Consider the following 14,849-nt stretch of genomic DNA (forward strand, 5'->3'; position numbering starts at 1 on the left):
CTTAATCATTTCGACCACGATGATGGGGTCGAGTTGAAGGCGAACCAGATACCCGAGGGGGCTGCCTCGGCGGCTGTCGGTTGGGCTCTCGAGGCGGATCTCGGCAAGAGTCCCGATCGGAGTGCCTGACTGAGTCTCTCACCGCCCCCCTGTAGGAGTCAGCTCGTGTGTCTCTGTAAGGCTCGGCCCGCTTGGTGCGAGACGAATACCTATCCATGCTACGGGCGTAGCGGCTGCGGTCGGGGTTGAATGAACGGCGGAAGTCGTTGTCCATCAAGTCGCGAGCGCGGGAATCTTGGTTGTAGCGCTGGTGGTAAGGCTTGCGCTGGGAACTGTATGAGTCTCGAGTAGGGGGTCGAGGGTAGTCGTCCGACATCTTGAAGCGGTCCCAGAGGTCTCGAGCGAGACCGTCAGGCGGCGTCTCCCCCCGAAGTCGTCGTTGAGCAACAGAAAGATGCCCGACAGAAAGCTCATATGCGGTCGGGGAGACTACTCCCTCCTCGTCTTCTTCTTGAGTCTGCTCTAATGGCAGACGGAGCACTTCGGTGCCATAAGCGTTTAAGAACATTTCCCGAATCATGGCGCTGGCTTCGTTATCTGCGTCGTGGATCTCTTCCTATGTCTACCGATTTTTACCTCGTTGGCGTCGCACCGTAGGTGGCCTCTGCACAGGCACTGGCGACACCGACGCTCCCTGCATACTTCTTCGGGTCGACACTGTCCACCACACCAGCTGCAAGTGGGCTCCGCACAGTTCAGAGTCTCATTGTTATTCCTTACTGTTCGCAGGTCCAGCTGATCAATTTGTGTGGTCTGCCAGGGCGTCAACGGCCGCTTCAACAGCTCCCGTTTTGGCCCAGTGCTCTCCACTTCGCAAAGATAGGGATTGTCGTCGTGAGGTCGAGGAGGCACTCGAAGCGACTTCGGCCAAGCAAACTTATTCACGCAGTAGAGGTGCCATAGGTCGGCGCAAACCAGGTTCCAAAGATCCCGAGGTCTGCCTGCCAACCACCTTCCTACGGGGCCCTCACACACCAGCACCCGCGGGTCCACCTGTTTGACTTGGGAGGCGTTCAAGCGGAGGCAGCCTGCATCTGAGTCCCGCGCACCATCAGGTGTGAGTATTCGATGGGCCCAGTACAACCTGTCAACCTCAAAACTGGGGAGGATGTCATCGGCCGTGGCCTCCATTAAAGGTTGGCCAACGACCTCCTCCACAGCCGAGTCATCACTTATCTCCTCAACCTCGGGAGTGCGCTGATACATGGGTCTTCTTAGCTTATCCCACATCCATGGTAGGCTGGTGTCGGCGCAGATAGCCGAAACCCACCTGTCGACGATCTGCAACGTCCGTAGCTTGGTATCCATCCGTGGTGAGTCAGGGACCTGCTCCGACTTTGTCGAGCCACCATCCGCAAAGAACCCCCCATGCATTCCTAAATGGTTATTTTTTCCATCTGAGAGTGTACACTAAAGACTAAATTAGATGTCAGTCACGTCTAAAGTTCGGCTAAAGGATGTGCACTACAATGTGTCCAAATTGCGCAGTGCAGCGTGGGATGCTCCACTGAGTACATCCCGAGCCGTCATATCCGACTTCGGAACGCTTGTCGCTCTGATTCCGGATGAGTTGAGTCTTGTGGAGGTCCACAAGCTTCTGCTGTTAATCTACTCGGGGGTTGGTGACCTTCTTGGCAGTGCGCAGTGGGGGTACCAAGGTTATCTGCACGCTTACTGGACGTTGAGCCACCAGTTGGTCTGCTTGTTTCGAGATCTTGAGGTCAGAGTGTTTGACACGACAGGCCATTTGGAGCGCACCTATTCACTTGGGAAGGATGTTACAGACGGCCCGCTGATGGCGGCGTGCTCCGTGTCTCACAAGGGCTTCTTCGCGGCGGTCAAGACCACGGAAGGTTCAAAAATCCTCCACATACCGTCACCTACAGAGGTGACTTTGGAGGTGGTGGCCGTGCTTCCACAAGAAATCACTTGTATGGCTGCAGTGTTCGCTCCCCCCTCGTCCATGGAAGTGGTCTCGTTGATGACTGGTCGTGCTGGAATCAGACCACCCACATTTGACAGTCCGTGTTTAGTCGTAGGGCTGGCAGACGGATCCGTGAGAATAGTGCCAACGACTCCGGATGTGGGGACGTTTGCCTTTCCGGGAGTGTTGCCCGTGACCCGGATCATTACGTCGGCTTCCCAGAAGTTCGTGGCCCTCGTAGCACCCTCATCTAAGCAGATCGAGATCCTGCAAACTACCTCGATCTTTGCATGTGCACAGACACGTGACCCGACAGTACTTCACATTTCTGCTTCGGCTCCTTGTCCACCACATACGTCTTTCGATATCGTGTGGGTCGCAGACGACTGTTTGCTATCGTTGTGCTCCGAGGCGTCGCCGTTGCTACTGGGAGGTCCTGGCGGAGAGTGGGTCCCGCTGGCTCTAAAGGGGTTGCCTGCCACGAAAACCAGCGAGGACGGAGCCCTGATGCTCTTCGACGACGGTGTATACAATCTACAGAAGGTTCACCCGTCCATCTCGTCGTTAACTGACATAGGTAGAGTGGGGCCGTCATCAATAGTCTACTACACGTACGAACGGACCCGTAATGGTACATTGGGTGCCGACGACGAGGAAAGTCTAAGATGCCTTGAGCGCCAACTGCCTAAGGTCATCCGTGTATGCTGCACTGCCGCCGAGAAGGCTCTCTTCACCGAAGACGGCAAAAAATGCCTCGGTGCTGCGATGCTGGCGCTGGACTTCGGCGACCGCACAGCTGAGCCGGACGATTCAGACTTCATCGATGTGCTGAAGCAAAACCGAAAACGTTGTGTGGCACTGATCAGAGATCTCCGCATACAAAAGGGGCTGAGCGAGAGTTTGAAGGCGTGGTGGTCAGTCAGTCGCCTACGGTCAATAGGCATCCCTGTGGTGGTGGTCGAGCTATGCTGGCTGCAGTGGGTGGCCATGATGATCGACACAGGCATTTCGAGCTGGCCTTTCGAATGGGTGGTTGGGCGGGAGTGTTCGAGGGACATTTCGGACGATTCGCGTTGACCTTCGTAGGAGGAAGGGTAGATTGTCAATCAGCTGTTGCGGCGTTGGAGCCAGAATGTGATTTTGAAATCGGTGGGCGTCTCCAACAAGGATCTCTTCGCCAACCTGATGTCTCGGTGGCGCGAGCACCCAGCTGCCATAAGCTCAGTACTGGCGGACACGATTTCCTTTGCCGCAGCTCATGGGAGAGAGGATTTGGCAGCTGTCTTGTTGGATCTGGACCCGGACACAGGGAACAGGGTCAGCACTCTTCTCCGGTTGAACAACTACAAAGAAGCCTTGGCAGTGGGCCAGGTCGATTCAGCCATTACGCAAGAGGTGCTGTATCGTATGAGACCTGCAATGAAGCAAACCTTGCCAGAGCTGGGCGAGGTCTCAAGACGATTCGTAGTCTCGCAGCTCCTAGCCTGCGGGCTGGACCCCGACGAGGTGCAAGAGCTCTGTCAAAGCGCTGGAGAGCCTTGTTTGGCAGGGTTGGAGGCTTTGAAGAAGGGACTGACAGGCCATGGCCTCTTTCTGGACCCCACAGATCGTGCCGGGATTCTTGGCGCTGAGCGCACACGACAGGCAACTGTCAAGCTGATGCAGTCAGCAGCGCTGCTGAACAGCTCGGAGGTCTCTCTTCCGGGGTCCGGGTCGTTTATTGTGCAAACGGTTCAGTTTTTGGAGAAGCAGAAGGAGCTGGAGAACCAGTCCATCAAGGAGACCTGGGCCGGATACCCGGTTCGGCTTCAGGGCCTCCCAACAGCAGCCACAGTTTACGAACTGGCGCGGTGTGGAAAGACTCAGGAGGCGCAGCACGTTCTGAGCAACCTCCCACGCGCTCTTCAACCTCTCGTCTCGCTGGTTGGTGTCGCCTGTGGCTGCCAAGAGCCCAAGGAGGCCTGGCAGGCAGAGTATGCAGCTGCAGCAAAAATGCATCGTGGTGAGCGGATGGAGATGCTGAGGATGCTGGCCTTCGCCTCCTCAGATGTGAAGAGCGCTTGGGCGCGAAGTCTGGACTTCGACGTCTCGGAGGTGCCAGTTCAATCCATTCCGTTTGCACGAAGTCTGCTGTCAACAATAGGTCTATAGAGGTCTATAGAGTCCAGGTGCTGAGTGTGTGTGCAGGGAAAATTGTCATCTTTTGAGATGCCTGTACTATCTGGCGCTCAGAGTGGCGAGTTGGACCGCCGTTTGGTAGATGAGTTCGGCTACCCGCTTGATGCTCTGATCGAGATCGCAGGTCGCGCAACAGCAGACAAAATTCGCGAGCTGGCGCCGAGTAAAACCGCTTTGGTGCTTTGTGTGTGTGGACCCGGCAACAACGGCTTGGACGCAGTATGTAGTGCTAGGTGGCTTATGAGCTGGGGCTACAGTGATGTCCGGCTGTGGATTCCAAAGGCGAACGAGCGGCTCCTGTCGCGTCTCCGGCAGTTTGGGGGTCATGTTCGCGTGTACACGTCCACACCGGATGTGGAGCCCAGGATGGTCGTGGACGGGGTCTTCGGGTTCTCCTATCAACCTCGTGAGTGGGACTTCTTGTGCTGACTCAGCCGTCCGTCCGCCTTTCGACTTGGTCATATCCCAAATGTGTCGTTGGCATCGCAATGGCTCGTTCGTGTTCAGTATTGATACTCCCTCTGGCTGGTCCGTTGACGACCCCAAGCCAGAGGAGACCGGGGTGGAGCCCGACTTCATCTTGGCGCTGACCAACCTGAAGCCCGTGAGTCAAAAGTTCGCGGAGAGAGGCACCTGCGTTGAGCTCTGCGACACCGTTGTCCCGAGCTTCCTTCACAAGAATTTAGGGTTGAGGTAACCGTAGACGTTCAGTTCATGAGCATTGAAGTTACGTAATTAAGAGCACTGCACAACATAGAGGCAGATGTCAGTTAAAACGAATCGCAAAGGTGGAGAGTAAAGTCGCATGAGCCCTCTTAGCGGTCAGCAGTTTGGCGGGGTGAAGTTCCAAACAACAAGATGCGAAGTACACGACCGCAGAGAGCTGTTTGTTGTTGCCGAAATGGCGCCTCAAACGAGGGTGCCGCATTAAGCCTGCGTACAGGCGAGTTGAGAACCGTTTTCTGGCCGCCTTGTTTGTCCGAAGAGATTCGTACTCCTTCAGACAGCGGGAGGTATCGGGAACATGCTCGAGTTTGGTAACGGACTGCACGATATACGGCCAGGGTTCGTCTCCGAAGAGAGCGTAGAGAACGCAAAGACCCAAGCTCCAGATATCGTCCTCCCGATCCGAACATCCAAAGAAGCGCCGCTGAGGCAGACGGTGAAAGGGGAGATCCGGATCAGACGGCGAGCCCAAATGCCGCAGACGGAAGACGTCAGTGAGCATCCACGTGCCCCAGGGTGAAAGACTGATGCCTGAGGGCCGGAGCGGCCCCACAGTGAGTCGATTAGCGTGCAGGGTCTTCAAGGCCGAGGCCAAGCCGATGGCCAGTTCAAAGACCTCCTTTAAAGGCAGTCCACCACGTAACTGGGGGGAGGGGACATCAAGGCCTTGGATGCTGAGGTCAGTGGGTACTCGCGAGGTGTGATGTGCAGGGGGCTGGGGACGCCCCAGAGTGTAGCGAAAGCCGTGCACGAGCATTTCGAGCGAGTTTCCTGGGTACTGTAGAAGCAGTCGATGATAGCGACTGGGCTGGTCTTCGTCCTTGATGGATTCATAGGTCCCTAGGAGCCCGATAACGTGAGGTGCTCCTCGGAGGGAGGTGAGTGTTTGGGTGAGCCACTTCGCCTGCTTGAGCTGTGCGGGCCCAGAGGTCGGTAGGGTTGTCAGACAGCCGAGTACCCTACCAAACTCGCATTCCCACTCAGCCGGCCGCCAAGCCCATTCCGGCTTCAAACATTGAACCGTGTTGAAGGGGACAGGAGCGAGCTGGGCGTCGAGCATCTGAATCCGCAGCAGGCGGATATTGGATGGATTGGTAGGCTTATCCAAGGTCCAGCCAGAATGAGGTCTGACATCAGTCATTGAAACCAAGTCGCGTTTCCAATACATCTTGGGCGGACGAGCGATGGTGGGAGGCGTGGTGGGAGTCGCGATGGGAGTCACAGGGGGAGTCGGAGAGGGAGTCGAGGAAGCCTCAGAAGACGTGCCGTCATCGGTCGAATCAACTCGCTTTGTTGACCACAACCACGATAACACCTTGTTGATCGTATTTGCGCTGACGGATATCGATTGACCTGTTGCCAGGGGGCTTTCGGTGGTGAACGTCACCAAGTCGGCCTCGGAAATTCGACGTGTTGGGTAGACGGCGTCCTGAGGGGCGTCAGCGCTGTCACAGTTTAGGTTCCGTGTTAGGTTAGGCGAACGTATTGGACTGGAGGGCGCGGAATAAAAGCGGGGACTGGAGGGCGCGGAATAAAAGCGGGGACTGGAAGCAACAGATTCAAAACAAGATCGATAAAGCGAGGGATTGGACAACGGATATCCAAGGGAATTCAAGCCTCTGCTAGGTCTCCACCACTCAGGTTTAGGTGTGACCACTGGAGTCGATCGCATTATCTCAGCTGGAGCAATGGGCCTGAAGACGACGTCGCTTGGAACGAGAAGTGTCTGAGCCAAGCCGGAAGCGCCGCAGGCCACCACACCTTGCAGCATATTATGTGAATATGGCCGCTGATAGGATTCGTATAGATGCAGACATAATCTAGTACTTCACAACATAAATGTAGATGCAGAAGCGTCAAGAAACAACAGGAGTTGTCAAGAATATACAAGTTGAAGCGGATTTCTAAAGATACGTGTTGATGCGGAACGTGATCTCGTGACCCGCTTCCACTTCATTTCGCAGGAACCACGTGGCTAGCGAGTCGCAGCTCAGTCACCTTCGTTAGCGGACCCATCATGGCCACGAGGCAATCAGTGAAGCGATTGCGCTCTGTTGCAGTCGGGAACAGCATTTTCCACACCTCGGGCAAACGTTGGACCTCCTTATTGACGCCGGAGATGCCACACGCGGGACACGCAAGCCGTCTGCGTGCTACCTTCAGCACGCACACTCCTAGGTGGGGGTCGCCCTCCACATAGGGAGCCCCTCTAGCTCGGAACAAGCTCATCAATTCAGTTGGGAAGTACTGCGCGATCTCCTGGCTGTCCGTCACCAACCCGATGATATCTTTTATCCTCACCGTCCTCTGAAGATTTGGGTCCACATACCAGAAGATCGAGCCCTTGGAAAACCTCACCAGTATGCTGCCCTCCACAGGAGACGCGTCACCAACAGCCACAGACACGAAGGTGCCGTTTTCGAGGCTCTCTACAGAGCGAGAGGCGACCTTCTTCTTCTTGGCCAGGGCCGTGGACTCCGCCTGGGTGAGGGCGGGGCCAGCAGAGGCCTGGGCAGCCTCCAACCTCTGCCGGCGATGATTCACCTGCTCAAGGTTGAAGAGTTCGCCTGCGGCAGAATCCTCTCCGAAGTTGGTGAACATAAGATTTGTGCATATCCTAAGTCCTACCTCGAACGCTGCGCAACAGGGACTTTGAAGGTTTTTGTGTGCTTAAAACTCTCACTTACATTGATAGGTTCCATTCATTCATGCATCGCAGCTTCGAATCTCCTCAGGCTTGGGATGCTTCGCATCATGAACTCCACAGTGCTTCAAGGCCCGTCGGACCAACGTACTTGGAGGGTCGATACTACTCCGCTCAGCCAAGATAAGGTAAGGAGAGGGGCTGCCGCGCTCGAACCGGTCGAGAGCGTAGGCAGCCTGATCTGCCATGTTCTGGGTTTCATCGATGCCATACTTGGAGGGCTTGGACCGATGCAGCAGCACGTTGAACCACGTGGAGGTCACCGACAGAGTATGGTCTGTGAAATTCTGGTCCGATAGGCTCCGACACACCGGGATAATCTCGACGGCCTCGTCCGACTTGCACTGTTCTTTGGCGATTCGTGAATGGGTCAGCAAATTCTCCAAGGGGTGTCCATTCCGCTGCATGAAATTCAGAAGCTCGGAATAGAGGTATGCCGGAGGATCCACCTCGTCAATGGCCAAACAACGCTCCATCTTCATATCAGAGTGGTTGCTGCAGATGTACAACAGGAACCCCAGCCGAGACAAGTCCCTGAAGAAGTGATCCGAGTCGCTCCACCGCAGGGTGACCACTTGCCGAAACTCGCGAGGGACATAGGCCTGGTACTTCTTGTCCTGCATCTCCTCGCTGACATGGCGGGCAATATTGCACAGGAGGGCTCTCTCCTGCTTCTGGTACGGCTTCCTAGTCTGGGAATCGCCGCGTTTGCGAGTGTTCCGAAACGCTATTCGTAGGTAGTCGTACTCGGATACATGCTTGGCCTGTTGTTCGTTGAGGTCCAACACTCTCCTCACTACAGTCTCACACGACTCGGACCCCAACGGTATGTGGGAATCAATCGGGAACATATCGGCGATGCTGTTTGCTATCATGGTCATCGGCCTGCGTGACAACAACGTCAACATATCTTCAAATGGTTGAGAGCGTTCAGCAGTATCCCAAGGCTGACAATGCCCAGTGGAGAGAAAGGTATCCCTGTTGCTATTTGAGGGTCCGTCCTGATTCTGTAACCGCACCCTTAGAGTCAGATCCTCCTCGGTCACAGACTGCTCCGTCAGGGCAACCGGAGCGCCATCAAGGCATACAGGTGGTTCAGTGGGAGCCACAGCATCGGCAACCTCGGATAGCGACGAGACTTTGGTGCTCGTAGGAGGCCTAAGCGCCGGCCTGGGGTTTACGTTCTCGCGACTATTGCGCCGGTTCTTGGAGCCGGAGCCGGGGCGCTTATCCAGTGGCCTCTCCAGATGATTCGATGCAGTCCGAAGACCGATGTCCGCCAACACCGGATGTAAGGGCGAGGGTGACACATCCATCGCCGTGCAGGCCCTCACTTTGGGTCCCTTGGCTCCGAATTGCTTTCTCGCAGTCTCCAAGTCTACGGTCTTCATAGGCGTCTCCGAAGAAACTGCCACATTCGAATACCCAGGCATAACCAGATGCGGGGGCATCTTGCCAGGAGACGGAGTTGATATCTTCGGCTTCGTGGATTTGCTGCGATTCAAGGCAAGCGAGGCTGGCACCGCGCCGGTTACTATGGGGCAGGTCCTCAAGACGGTAGGTTGACCTCCAATAGGGGTTTCCTTGACCTGTTTGGTCCGGAAGAAACTTGCTGCCAAAATCCTCCCTTGCTCTTGGTAATGTTTGTCCAATCGCATCCAGAGATTTTAGGGTATTTTCAAAAATTGCCAAACTCATGAAACGTCTATGCGCAAACGGTTCCGCACAACCTTCCCCAAAACATGTACATCAACCTACCACATTCAATAAACCGGGAATAATGCTGCGAGGGGTTGATGTTAGCCTGTTGACCTTTCTGATCCTCCTCTTGGCCTTCAGTCTCTTCGTGGTTGGCCCCTTCTTGTGGGTTGCTTTTCAGGAGTTTGTCAGTTTGCGTGACGCGATTCTACTGGCATCTGTGGCGGTCGTAAGCCAGCGGAAACGCGCTCTCACTCCGGACGGCCTGTTGGTCGCGCTGGTTCTCGGTTTGGTGTGTCTGCAGGCTTTCTCCATGGGATTCTTTCTAAGTCTGTTGCTGTTCCTGGCTGGGGGCACATTCGCCACAAAGATGAAGAAACTGACCGCATCTACTGAGTTCTCTAACGACCACAAAGGAAGGAACGCGGCGCAGGTCCTCTGCAATTCCCTTGTCCCGTTAGGTATCGGACTCTTCATCGTAGGATGTCGGGTCCACTCGCTGTTCTTCCAGACTAAACTCATGACGAATAGGCTTGCCAGGACTCTCGAGTACATCTCCCTCTCTAGCGTGGCCAGCGCCTTTGGGGATACCTTGGCATCGGATCTAGGGTCTATGTCCAAAAGTCCCCCAGTGCTGCTTTACCTTGACCCCCACCCACCGTACATTTCTGCCCGTGCTGTGCCTGTTGGCACTAATGGGGCCGTGACCTTTGGAGGTACAGTTTGGTCAGCCGCAGCGGGCGGCCTGTTGTTCGTGCTGTGGCTGGCCGTCAACTTTACGAGGGGAGATGTCGTCGTGGCCTTTGTGTCCACGGTGATTGCGGCTCCCTTCGGATCGGCAGTTGACTCTATCCTTGGACGCTACCTTCAAGAAACCCGAGCTTGCCACGGCAAAGTTTTGAAGGAAGGTGAGGTCGCCGAAGACACAGAAATCGTCTGTGGCGAGCCCTACCTAGACAATGACATGGTCAACCTCAGCAGCCAAGCCCTCACGGCTATCTTTCTTGCCCGTGTATGCGCCGAACCCTACTACTTCTCCGCCTGACCTCTCATCCGTTTCGAGGCCGCTTGCATCTGCAAACGAACGTGACTCAGAAGATCCCGAGTGAACCAGCCAGACTCCTTGCTGCATGTGGCTGTGTGAGGGGCAGATGTGACTATCATCTTGATGGCAGGTTCCGTGATGTCGATCAGTTGGTATAACTGTTTGAGACTCTATCGCTTCACTCACCTGCGACGGTTTAGAGGGTGGCGCGCTGAAGCTCAAAAGTGCTTTTGTGTCAGGGGGATCGTCGGTTGCTTTGTTCATCCGGAAATCAGTCGTTCGGAAAAACGTATCCCGAAAGTCGATGGATTGGTACACTCGTGCAGCCGGATCCTGTCGCGGGTCATAACCGAACCGGCAGAGACAACCACGCCAGGGCCCGTCCATTATGAGGAGACATGTCTGGCTGTAGAGCGGCTTACGCTTCCAGCTGGACATACAATGAGGAATGTACTGCTCAAGTGCTTGACGAGTCCACAACGGTCGCTCGTTAAGGAGCTTGGATACCTCTTCGACGACTTGTTGCACCTCCGAGGCCAGCGGGGCTCGCGGTGGAGGTTCCGAAGGCCAGACTGGGTCGTCGTGCTTCACCACCACGTTAAGCCCCTCATTCTTGGATCGCGGGTTCAGCACGGAGGAGACGAGGTCCTCGTCCTTCCCCGCAATGCAGTACCTCGCTGTGCCAGACAACGCGTTGCCCTCGTAGTTGTAGATGTAGGGGTGTGTGTTTCTTGAAAACATAGGGGGGGGCACCCACAGGGGCGTGTCGACCGGCACATTAGCCTCGAAGTACTCCTCCAAGGAGGGAAGCTGCTGGGATACGGAGCCGTCAGGGTTGTGAATTCTCTTTGGGCGAACGTTTGACGGGGTTGGGAGGTAGAAGTCCGCGAGTGATTCGAATTGGAAGCTCTTTCGAATAGTTCCCAGAGGGAGAACTTCTTTTTTTCCCGACGCAAACACCCGCACTCGGATCAAGACAGATGCAGTCTTGACCGCCGTTGCGGGGATGACTCTGGTGTAGGGGTCATGGGGATCTACTCGCAGAACCAGTGGGTTCTTTGCGACGAGCGATTGTTGAATCGCCTTGACCCCGCCTAACGCCTCGATGACCTCATCGCCCGTGTCAACCACCTCTCCAGGTACCTCGACCTCAACTATCTCGTTTTCAGGGACTGTGAGCGCGACAGAGCCGTCGTCCGAAACAGGTAGCCAGGAGCCCATGATGCCCAAATCCAAGTTGTCTACACAGGTGGTCGGGGCGCTTGAAAGGAGTCCAGAGGCTCACCTAAATCTGGATTTCTTCGAATGCATCTCGTCTCTCTGTCTCTGCAGAGATCACATTTGATCAGCGCAACAGCCTCCGGCAACTTCACCGCCCCGGACTCCGAAGAGGTTGCATTGGCGAGAGGCGCGGTAATTGAAATCGTCAAGCCGGTCGCCAAGGGGAAGATGTCCTTACTATACCGGCGAGATGTGTTTGGCATTATTCGGCGCATGGAAGCCGTTCGCATCGCGGGACTAGATCGGGACATCCTAATCGTGACATCCGACAGCGGCAAACTCACAGTTCTACAGTGGAACATAAAATCCCATCGACTGGAGGCCATTTTCAACGAATGTTTTGGAAAATCAGGCGTGAGGCGCATTGTACCTGGCGAGTACCTCGCGTGCGATCCCAAGGGTCGGTGCGTGATGGTCGGCTCACCTGAGAAGATGAAGTTCTGTTACGTTCTGAATAAGGACGCATCCGACAGAGTGACTATCAATTCCCCCCTAGAGGCACACAAGAGCAAGCAGATATGTTTCGACTTGTGTGCTGTGGACGTCGGCTACGAGAACCCCGTCTTTGCCAGCTTGGAGTCAGTCTACGACGGCTCCGAGACGCAGGGGTGTTTGATGGGTGTGGCCTTCTGGGAATTAGACCTCGGTCTCAATCACGTGGTGAAGAAGTGCACGATGACTCTGTCAGCACCAGCATCTCGAGTGCTGCCGGTGCCGGTTACCGTTGGCGATGGGGCCTCAGGCGTGCTTGTGTGCTGCGAGAACTTCCTCACCTATCGGAAGCCGGGTCACCCTGAAATGAGCTGTGCCCTTCCGCGTCGGTTGGAAATGGGCGCTGACAAAAGCGTTATCGTCACGCAATACGCAGTTCACCGCTTGCGCAACTTCTACTTCTTCCTACTCCAATCAGAGTTTGGAGACCTGTATAAAGTGGAGGTGTCGCAGGAGGGGGGCATCATCAAGGAGATCGTAGTGAAGTACTTTGACACCATCCCCGTAGCGACCACCCTTGTAGTGCTGAAGAATGGCTGCTTGCTCGCGTCCAGCGAAGCAGGGAACCATGCCACTTATCAGTTCCTCTCCCTTGGAGATGACATCGAGGACGCTGTATGCACATCTCTTCACCCTCACGGGGAAGCGGCGGTCGTGGCGTTCAAACCCCGATCATTGACCCATTTGGCTCTGGTGGAGGAGGTGGCGTCGCTGGCCCCGCTCGTACGCGCTAGGACCTTCGACTGCTTCGGAGTCAACGCCCCGCAAGTCTTCTCCCTGTGTGGTCGAGGACCCAGATCTAGTGTGCGGGCTTTGCAACATGGATACACCGTGGAGGAGATGGCGGCGAATGAATTACCAGGGAAACCTACAGGCGTTTGGGCCTTCAAAGCCCGGGAGACGGACACCTTCGACGCATTCATCGCCATATCTTTCGTAAACGCAACGCTTCTCCTATCGGTGAGTGATAGCGTGGAGGAAGTGCCGAATTCGCCTTTCGTACAAGACACCAACAGTCTTCTTATGAAGACTATGGAGGGGTCCTCGTGGTTGCAGGTGCACTCAACAGGCATCAGACTGGTCCATCAGTTGGAAAGCGGATCATTCCAGGCCAACCAGTGGCTGTCGCCTGGAAATCGCAGAGTCATGAGTGCCGATGCAAACTCTCGGCAAATTGTATTGTCGGTTGCTGGTGGAGAGGTCTTCGTGTTCGACTTGGAGACCAGGTCCCACGCCCCGACCGAGGTGGGTCGCAAAAGCCTCGGCAGCGAGATAACAGGCATCGCTCTGCCAACCATCCGTTCAGGCCGATTCCGAGAGAACTTTGTCGCTGTGGCTGGCGTGGATGCTTCCGTTCGCATCCTGTCGCTGGATAAGGGCCGGAATGTGCTCAAGCAGCTCTCTGTGCTGGCGTTACCACAGGGCACCCAGGCAGACAGCATTGCGTTCTGCCGTGCAAAGGTGGGTGACGAGGAGAGATGTTACTCAGCCGGGGTCCGATATTCTCACTCTTGTTGCCGGCCTTGAGAATGGCCTGGTGCTGCGTCTGACAGTGGACTCCCTCACAGGAGCCATATCCGACCAGAGGTTAAAATATATCGGTCCCAGGACCGTCAAAGTCGAGCGCGTCATCCTGGTGGATGGCGACACCGACGAGTCCTCACGAGTGTCTCGCGAGGCGGTGATAGCGATGTGCACGCGTCCATGGCTGGTCCATGGCGTGAATGGCCGGATATTGGCAGGCCCTCTGCACTACGACCGCCTCTCATGCTGCCAACCATTTTCTTCAGATCAGATGGTTGGGGGGTTTGTTGGAGCGGTCGACAACGAGTTGAGAATTTTCGGCATAACATCCCGACTTGGAGGCGATCTATTCGCCCAGAAGGTCATCACCAAGTGTGACTTCACACCACGCCATATTGTTAGCTTACCCTCCCCTCCTTTGTTCCGGCAAGATGGAACGTTGGAGCCTGGAAGTTCCGTCGTGAGTGAAGAGAGCCCGCTAATGCTCGCTGTGATCGAGAGCGAGCACAACAGCTACGACGTCGAGACGAAAAACGAGATTCGAGCTGCCCTTGGCCAAATAACGCTCACCGAGAACGAAGATACAATCTCTACCGATGAATCTCAGATAGGTACGTTTCAAGCCGGAGATGGCAAGTGGGCATCGTGTGTCAAAATTATCCACCCGGCAACCGGCGAGACAATGAGCTGCTACCCTCTTGCTTTAGATGAGGCCGCGGTGTCAGCTTGCCTCGTTTACTTCTTGGAGTTTCAGGAGCAGCCATGCTTAGTGGTTGGAACCATTTTCGGAATGACACTCCGTCCGCGGTCCGTACCTATGGCATCTCTCAAGGTCTTCGCTTACGACAGCAAGTACGAATTGACACTTCTGCACTCCACGCCCGTGGAGGACATTCCGACGGCGCTGTGTCCCTTCCAAGGTCGGCTTCTCGTAGGTGTTGGAAACCGCATTCGTCTGCTGAGCCTCGGCAAAAAAAAGCTGCTTCGGAAGAGCGAGTTCCGGCCACTGCCTGAGGAGTGCGTTCTCATCCAGTGCTACGGAGACCGCATCTTCCTTGGGGACGTCAAAGAGGGGATCCTGGTGTTGAAGTACTTCCCCAAGGAGAGCCGATTTCGCGTTCTTTGCGACTCCTCCCACCCGTCCTGGGTAACGTGTGCGTGCCTGCTGGACTACAATACTATCATGGCTGCCGATAAGTTCGGGAATGTCTACGTAA

The 14,849-nt window shown here is 55.5% G+C and overlaps 9 protein-coding genes across 18 annotated transcripts; 4 read left to right on the forward strand and 5 right to left on the reverse strand.

Annotated features, from left to right (window-relative positions):
• Nucleotide 1: 1 nt before the first annotated feature.
• KVP17_002301 (uncharacterized protein) lies at nucleotides 2–1,434 on the reverse strand (the record flags this gene model as incomplete). 3 transcript variants are annotated; one of them, XM_068518422.1, is made up of 2 exons in its annotated part: nucleotides 143–597; nucleotides 627–1,434. In XM_068518422.1, coding segments are annotated over 2 exons (1,263 nt in total), but the record flags the coding sequence as incomplete, so codon positions are not given. The 3 variants fall into 3 exon arrangements, with proteins under 3 accessions (XP_068373085.1, XP_068373086.1, XP_068373087.1); XM_068518421.1 differs by lacking the exon at nucleotides 627–1,434 and having other exon boundaries at nucleotides 2–568; XM_068518423.1 differs by having other exon boundaries at nucleotides 577–1,434.
• Nucleotides 1,435–1,486: 52 nt separating this feature from the next.
• On the forward strand, nucleotides 1,487–4,135 carry KVP17_002304 (uncharacterized protein; the record flags this gene model as incomplete). Of its 3 annotated transcripts, XM_068518428.1 has the most annotated exons (3): nucleotides 1,487–2,961; nucleotides 2,988–3,066; nucleotides 3,095–4,135. In XM_068518428.1, 3 exons carry the CDS (start codon nucleotides 1,487–1,489, stop codon nucleotides 4,133–4,135), a joined length of 2,595 nt encoding a protein of 864 aa, XP_068373092.1. The 3 variants fall into 3 exon arrangements, with proteins under 3 accessions (XP_068373092.1, XP_068373093.1, XP_068373094.1); XM_068518429.1 differs by lacking the exon at nucleotides 3,095–4,135 and having other exon boundaries at nucleotides 1,487–3,061; XM_068518430.1 differs by lacking the exons at nucleotides 1,487–2,961; nucleotides 2,988–3,066 and having other exon boundaries at nucleotides 3,170–4,135.
• Nucleotides 4,136–4,192: 57 nt separating this feature from the next.
• Nucleotides 4,193–4,859, forward strand: KVP17_002303 (uncharacterized protein; the record flags this gene model as incomplete). Of its 3 annotated transcripts, XM_068518427.1 has the most annotated exons (2): nucleotides 4,193–4,568; nucleotides 4,597–4,859. In XM_068518427.1, the coding sequence occupies 2 exons, from the start codon at nucleotides 4,193–4,195 to the stop codon at nucleotides 4,857–4,859; spliced, it is 639 nt and encodes a 212-aa protein (XP_068373091.1). The 3 variants fall into 3 exon arrangements, with proteins under 3 accessions (XP_068373091.1, XP_068373090.1, XP_068373089.1); XM_068518426.1 differs by lacking the exon at nucleotides 4,597–4,859 and having other exon boundaries at nucleotides 4,193–4,591; XM_068518425.1 differs by lacking the exon at nucleotides 4,193–4,568 and having other exon boundaries at nucleotides 4,632–4,859.
• A 69-nt stretch (nucleotides 4,860–4,928) lies between these two features.
• Nucleotides 4,929–6,659, reverse strand: KVP17_002308 (uncharacterized protein; the record flags this gene model as incomplete). 2 transcript variants are annotated; one of them, XM_068518437.1, is made up of 1 exon in its annotated part: nucleotides 4,929–6,659. In XM_068518437.1, one exon carries the CDS (start codon nucleotides 6,657–6,659, stop codon nucleotides 4,929–4,931), a length of 1,731 nt encoding a protein of 576 aa, XP_068373101.1. The 2 variants fall into 2 exon arrangements, with proteins under 2 accessions (XP_068373101.1, XP_068373100.1); XM_068518436.1 differs by having other exon boundaries at nucleotides 4,929–6,029.
• Nucleotides 6,660–6,841: 182 nt separating this feature from the next.
• On the reverse strand, nucleotides 6,842–7,489 carry KVP17_002302 (uncharacterized protein; the record flags this gene model as incomplete). Its single annotated transcript, XM_068518424.1, has 1 exon — nucleotides 6,842–7,489. The coding sequence occupies one exon, from the start codon at nucleotides 7,487–7,489 to the stop codon at nucleotides 6,842–6,844; it is 648 nt and encodes a 215-aa protein (XP_068373088.1).
• Nucleotides 7,490–7,594: 105 nt separating this feature from the next.
• On the reverse strand, nucleotides 7,595–9,250 carry KVP17_002307 (uncharacterized protein; the record flags this gene model as incomplete). Its single annotated transcript, XM_068518435.1, has 1 exon — nucleotides 7,595–9,250. The coding sequence occupies one exon, from the start codon at nucleotides 9,248–9,250 to the stop codon at nucleotides 7,595–7,597; it is 1,656 nt and encodes a 551-aa protein (XP_068373099.1).
• A 122-nt stretch (nucleotides 9,251–9,372) lies between these two features.
• Nucleotides 9,373–10,335, forward strand: KVP17_005215 (uncharacterized protein; the record flags this gene model as incomplete). The annotated part of the gene is made up of 1 exon (XM_068515021.1): nucleotides 9,373–10,335. One exon carries the CDS (start codon nucleotides 9,373–9,375, stop codon nucleotides 10,333–10,335), a length of 963 nt encoding a protein of 320 aa, XP_068373102.1.
• KVP17_002305 (uncharacterized protein) lies at nucleotides 10,243–11,556 on the reverse strand (the record flags this gene model as incomplete). Of its 2 annotated transcripts, XM_068518432.1 has the most annotated exons (3): nucleotides 10,340–10,364; nucleotides 10,411–10,493; nucleotides 10,522–11,556. In XM_068518432.1, the coding sequence occupies 3 exons, from the start codon at nucleotides 11,554–11,556 to the stop codon at nucleotides 10,340–10,342; spliced, it is 1,143 nt and encodes a 380-aa protein (XP_068373096.1). The 2 variants fall into 2 exon arrangements, with proteins under 2 accessions (XP_068373095.1, XP_068373096.1); XM_068518431.1 differs by having other exon boundaries at nucleotides 10,243–11,556.
• Nucleotides 11,557–11,640: 84 nt separating this feature from the next.
• Nucleotides 11,641–14,849, forward strand: KVP17_002306 (uncharacterized protein; the record flags this gene model as incomplete). 2 transcript variants are annotated; one of them, XM_068518433.1, is made up of 2 exons in its annotated part: nucleotides 11,641–13,569; nucleotides 13,598–14,849. In XM_068518433.1, coding segments are annotated over 2 exons (3,181 nt in total), but the record flags the coding sequence as incomplete, so codon positions are not given. The 2 variants fall into 2 exon arrangements, with proteins under 2 accessions (XP_068373097.1, XP_068373098.1); XM_068518434.1 differs by having other exon boundaries at nucleotides 13,598–14,845.

Source organism: the organism of the source record quoted next (genome assembly GCF_019968985.1).
Source record: "MAG: Porospora cf. gigantea B chromosome Unknown PgB_NODE_567_length_14849_cov_120.661, whole genome shotgun sequence".
Lineage (NCBI taxonomy): Eukaryota > Apicomplexa > Conoidasida > Eugregarinorida > Porosporidae > Porospora > Porospora cf. gigantea B.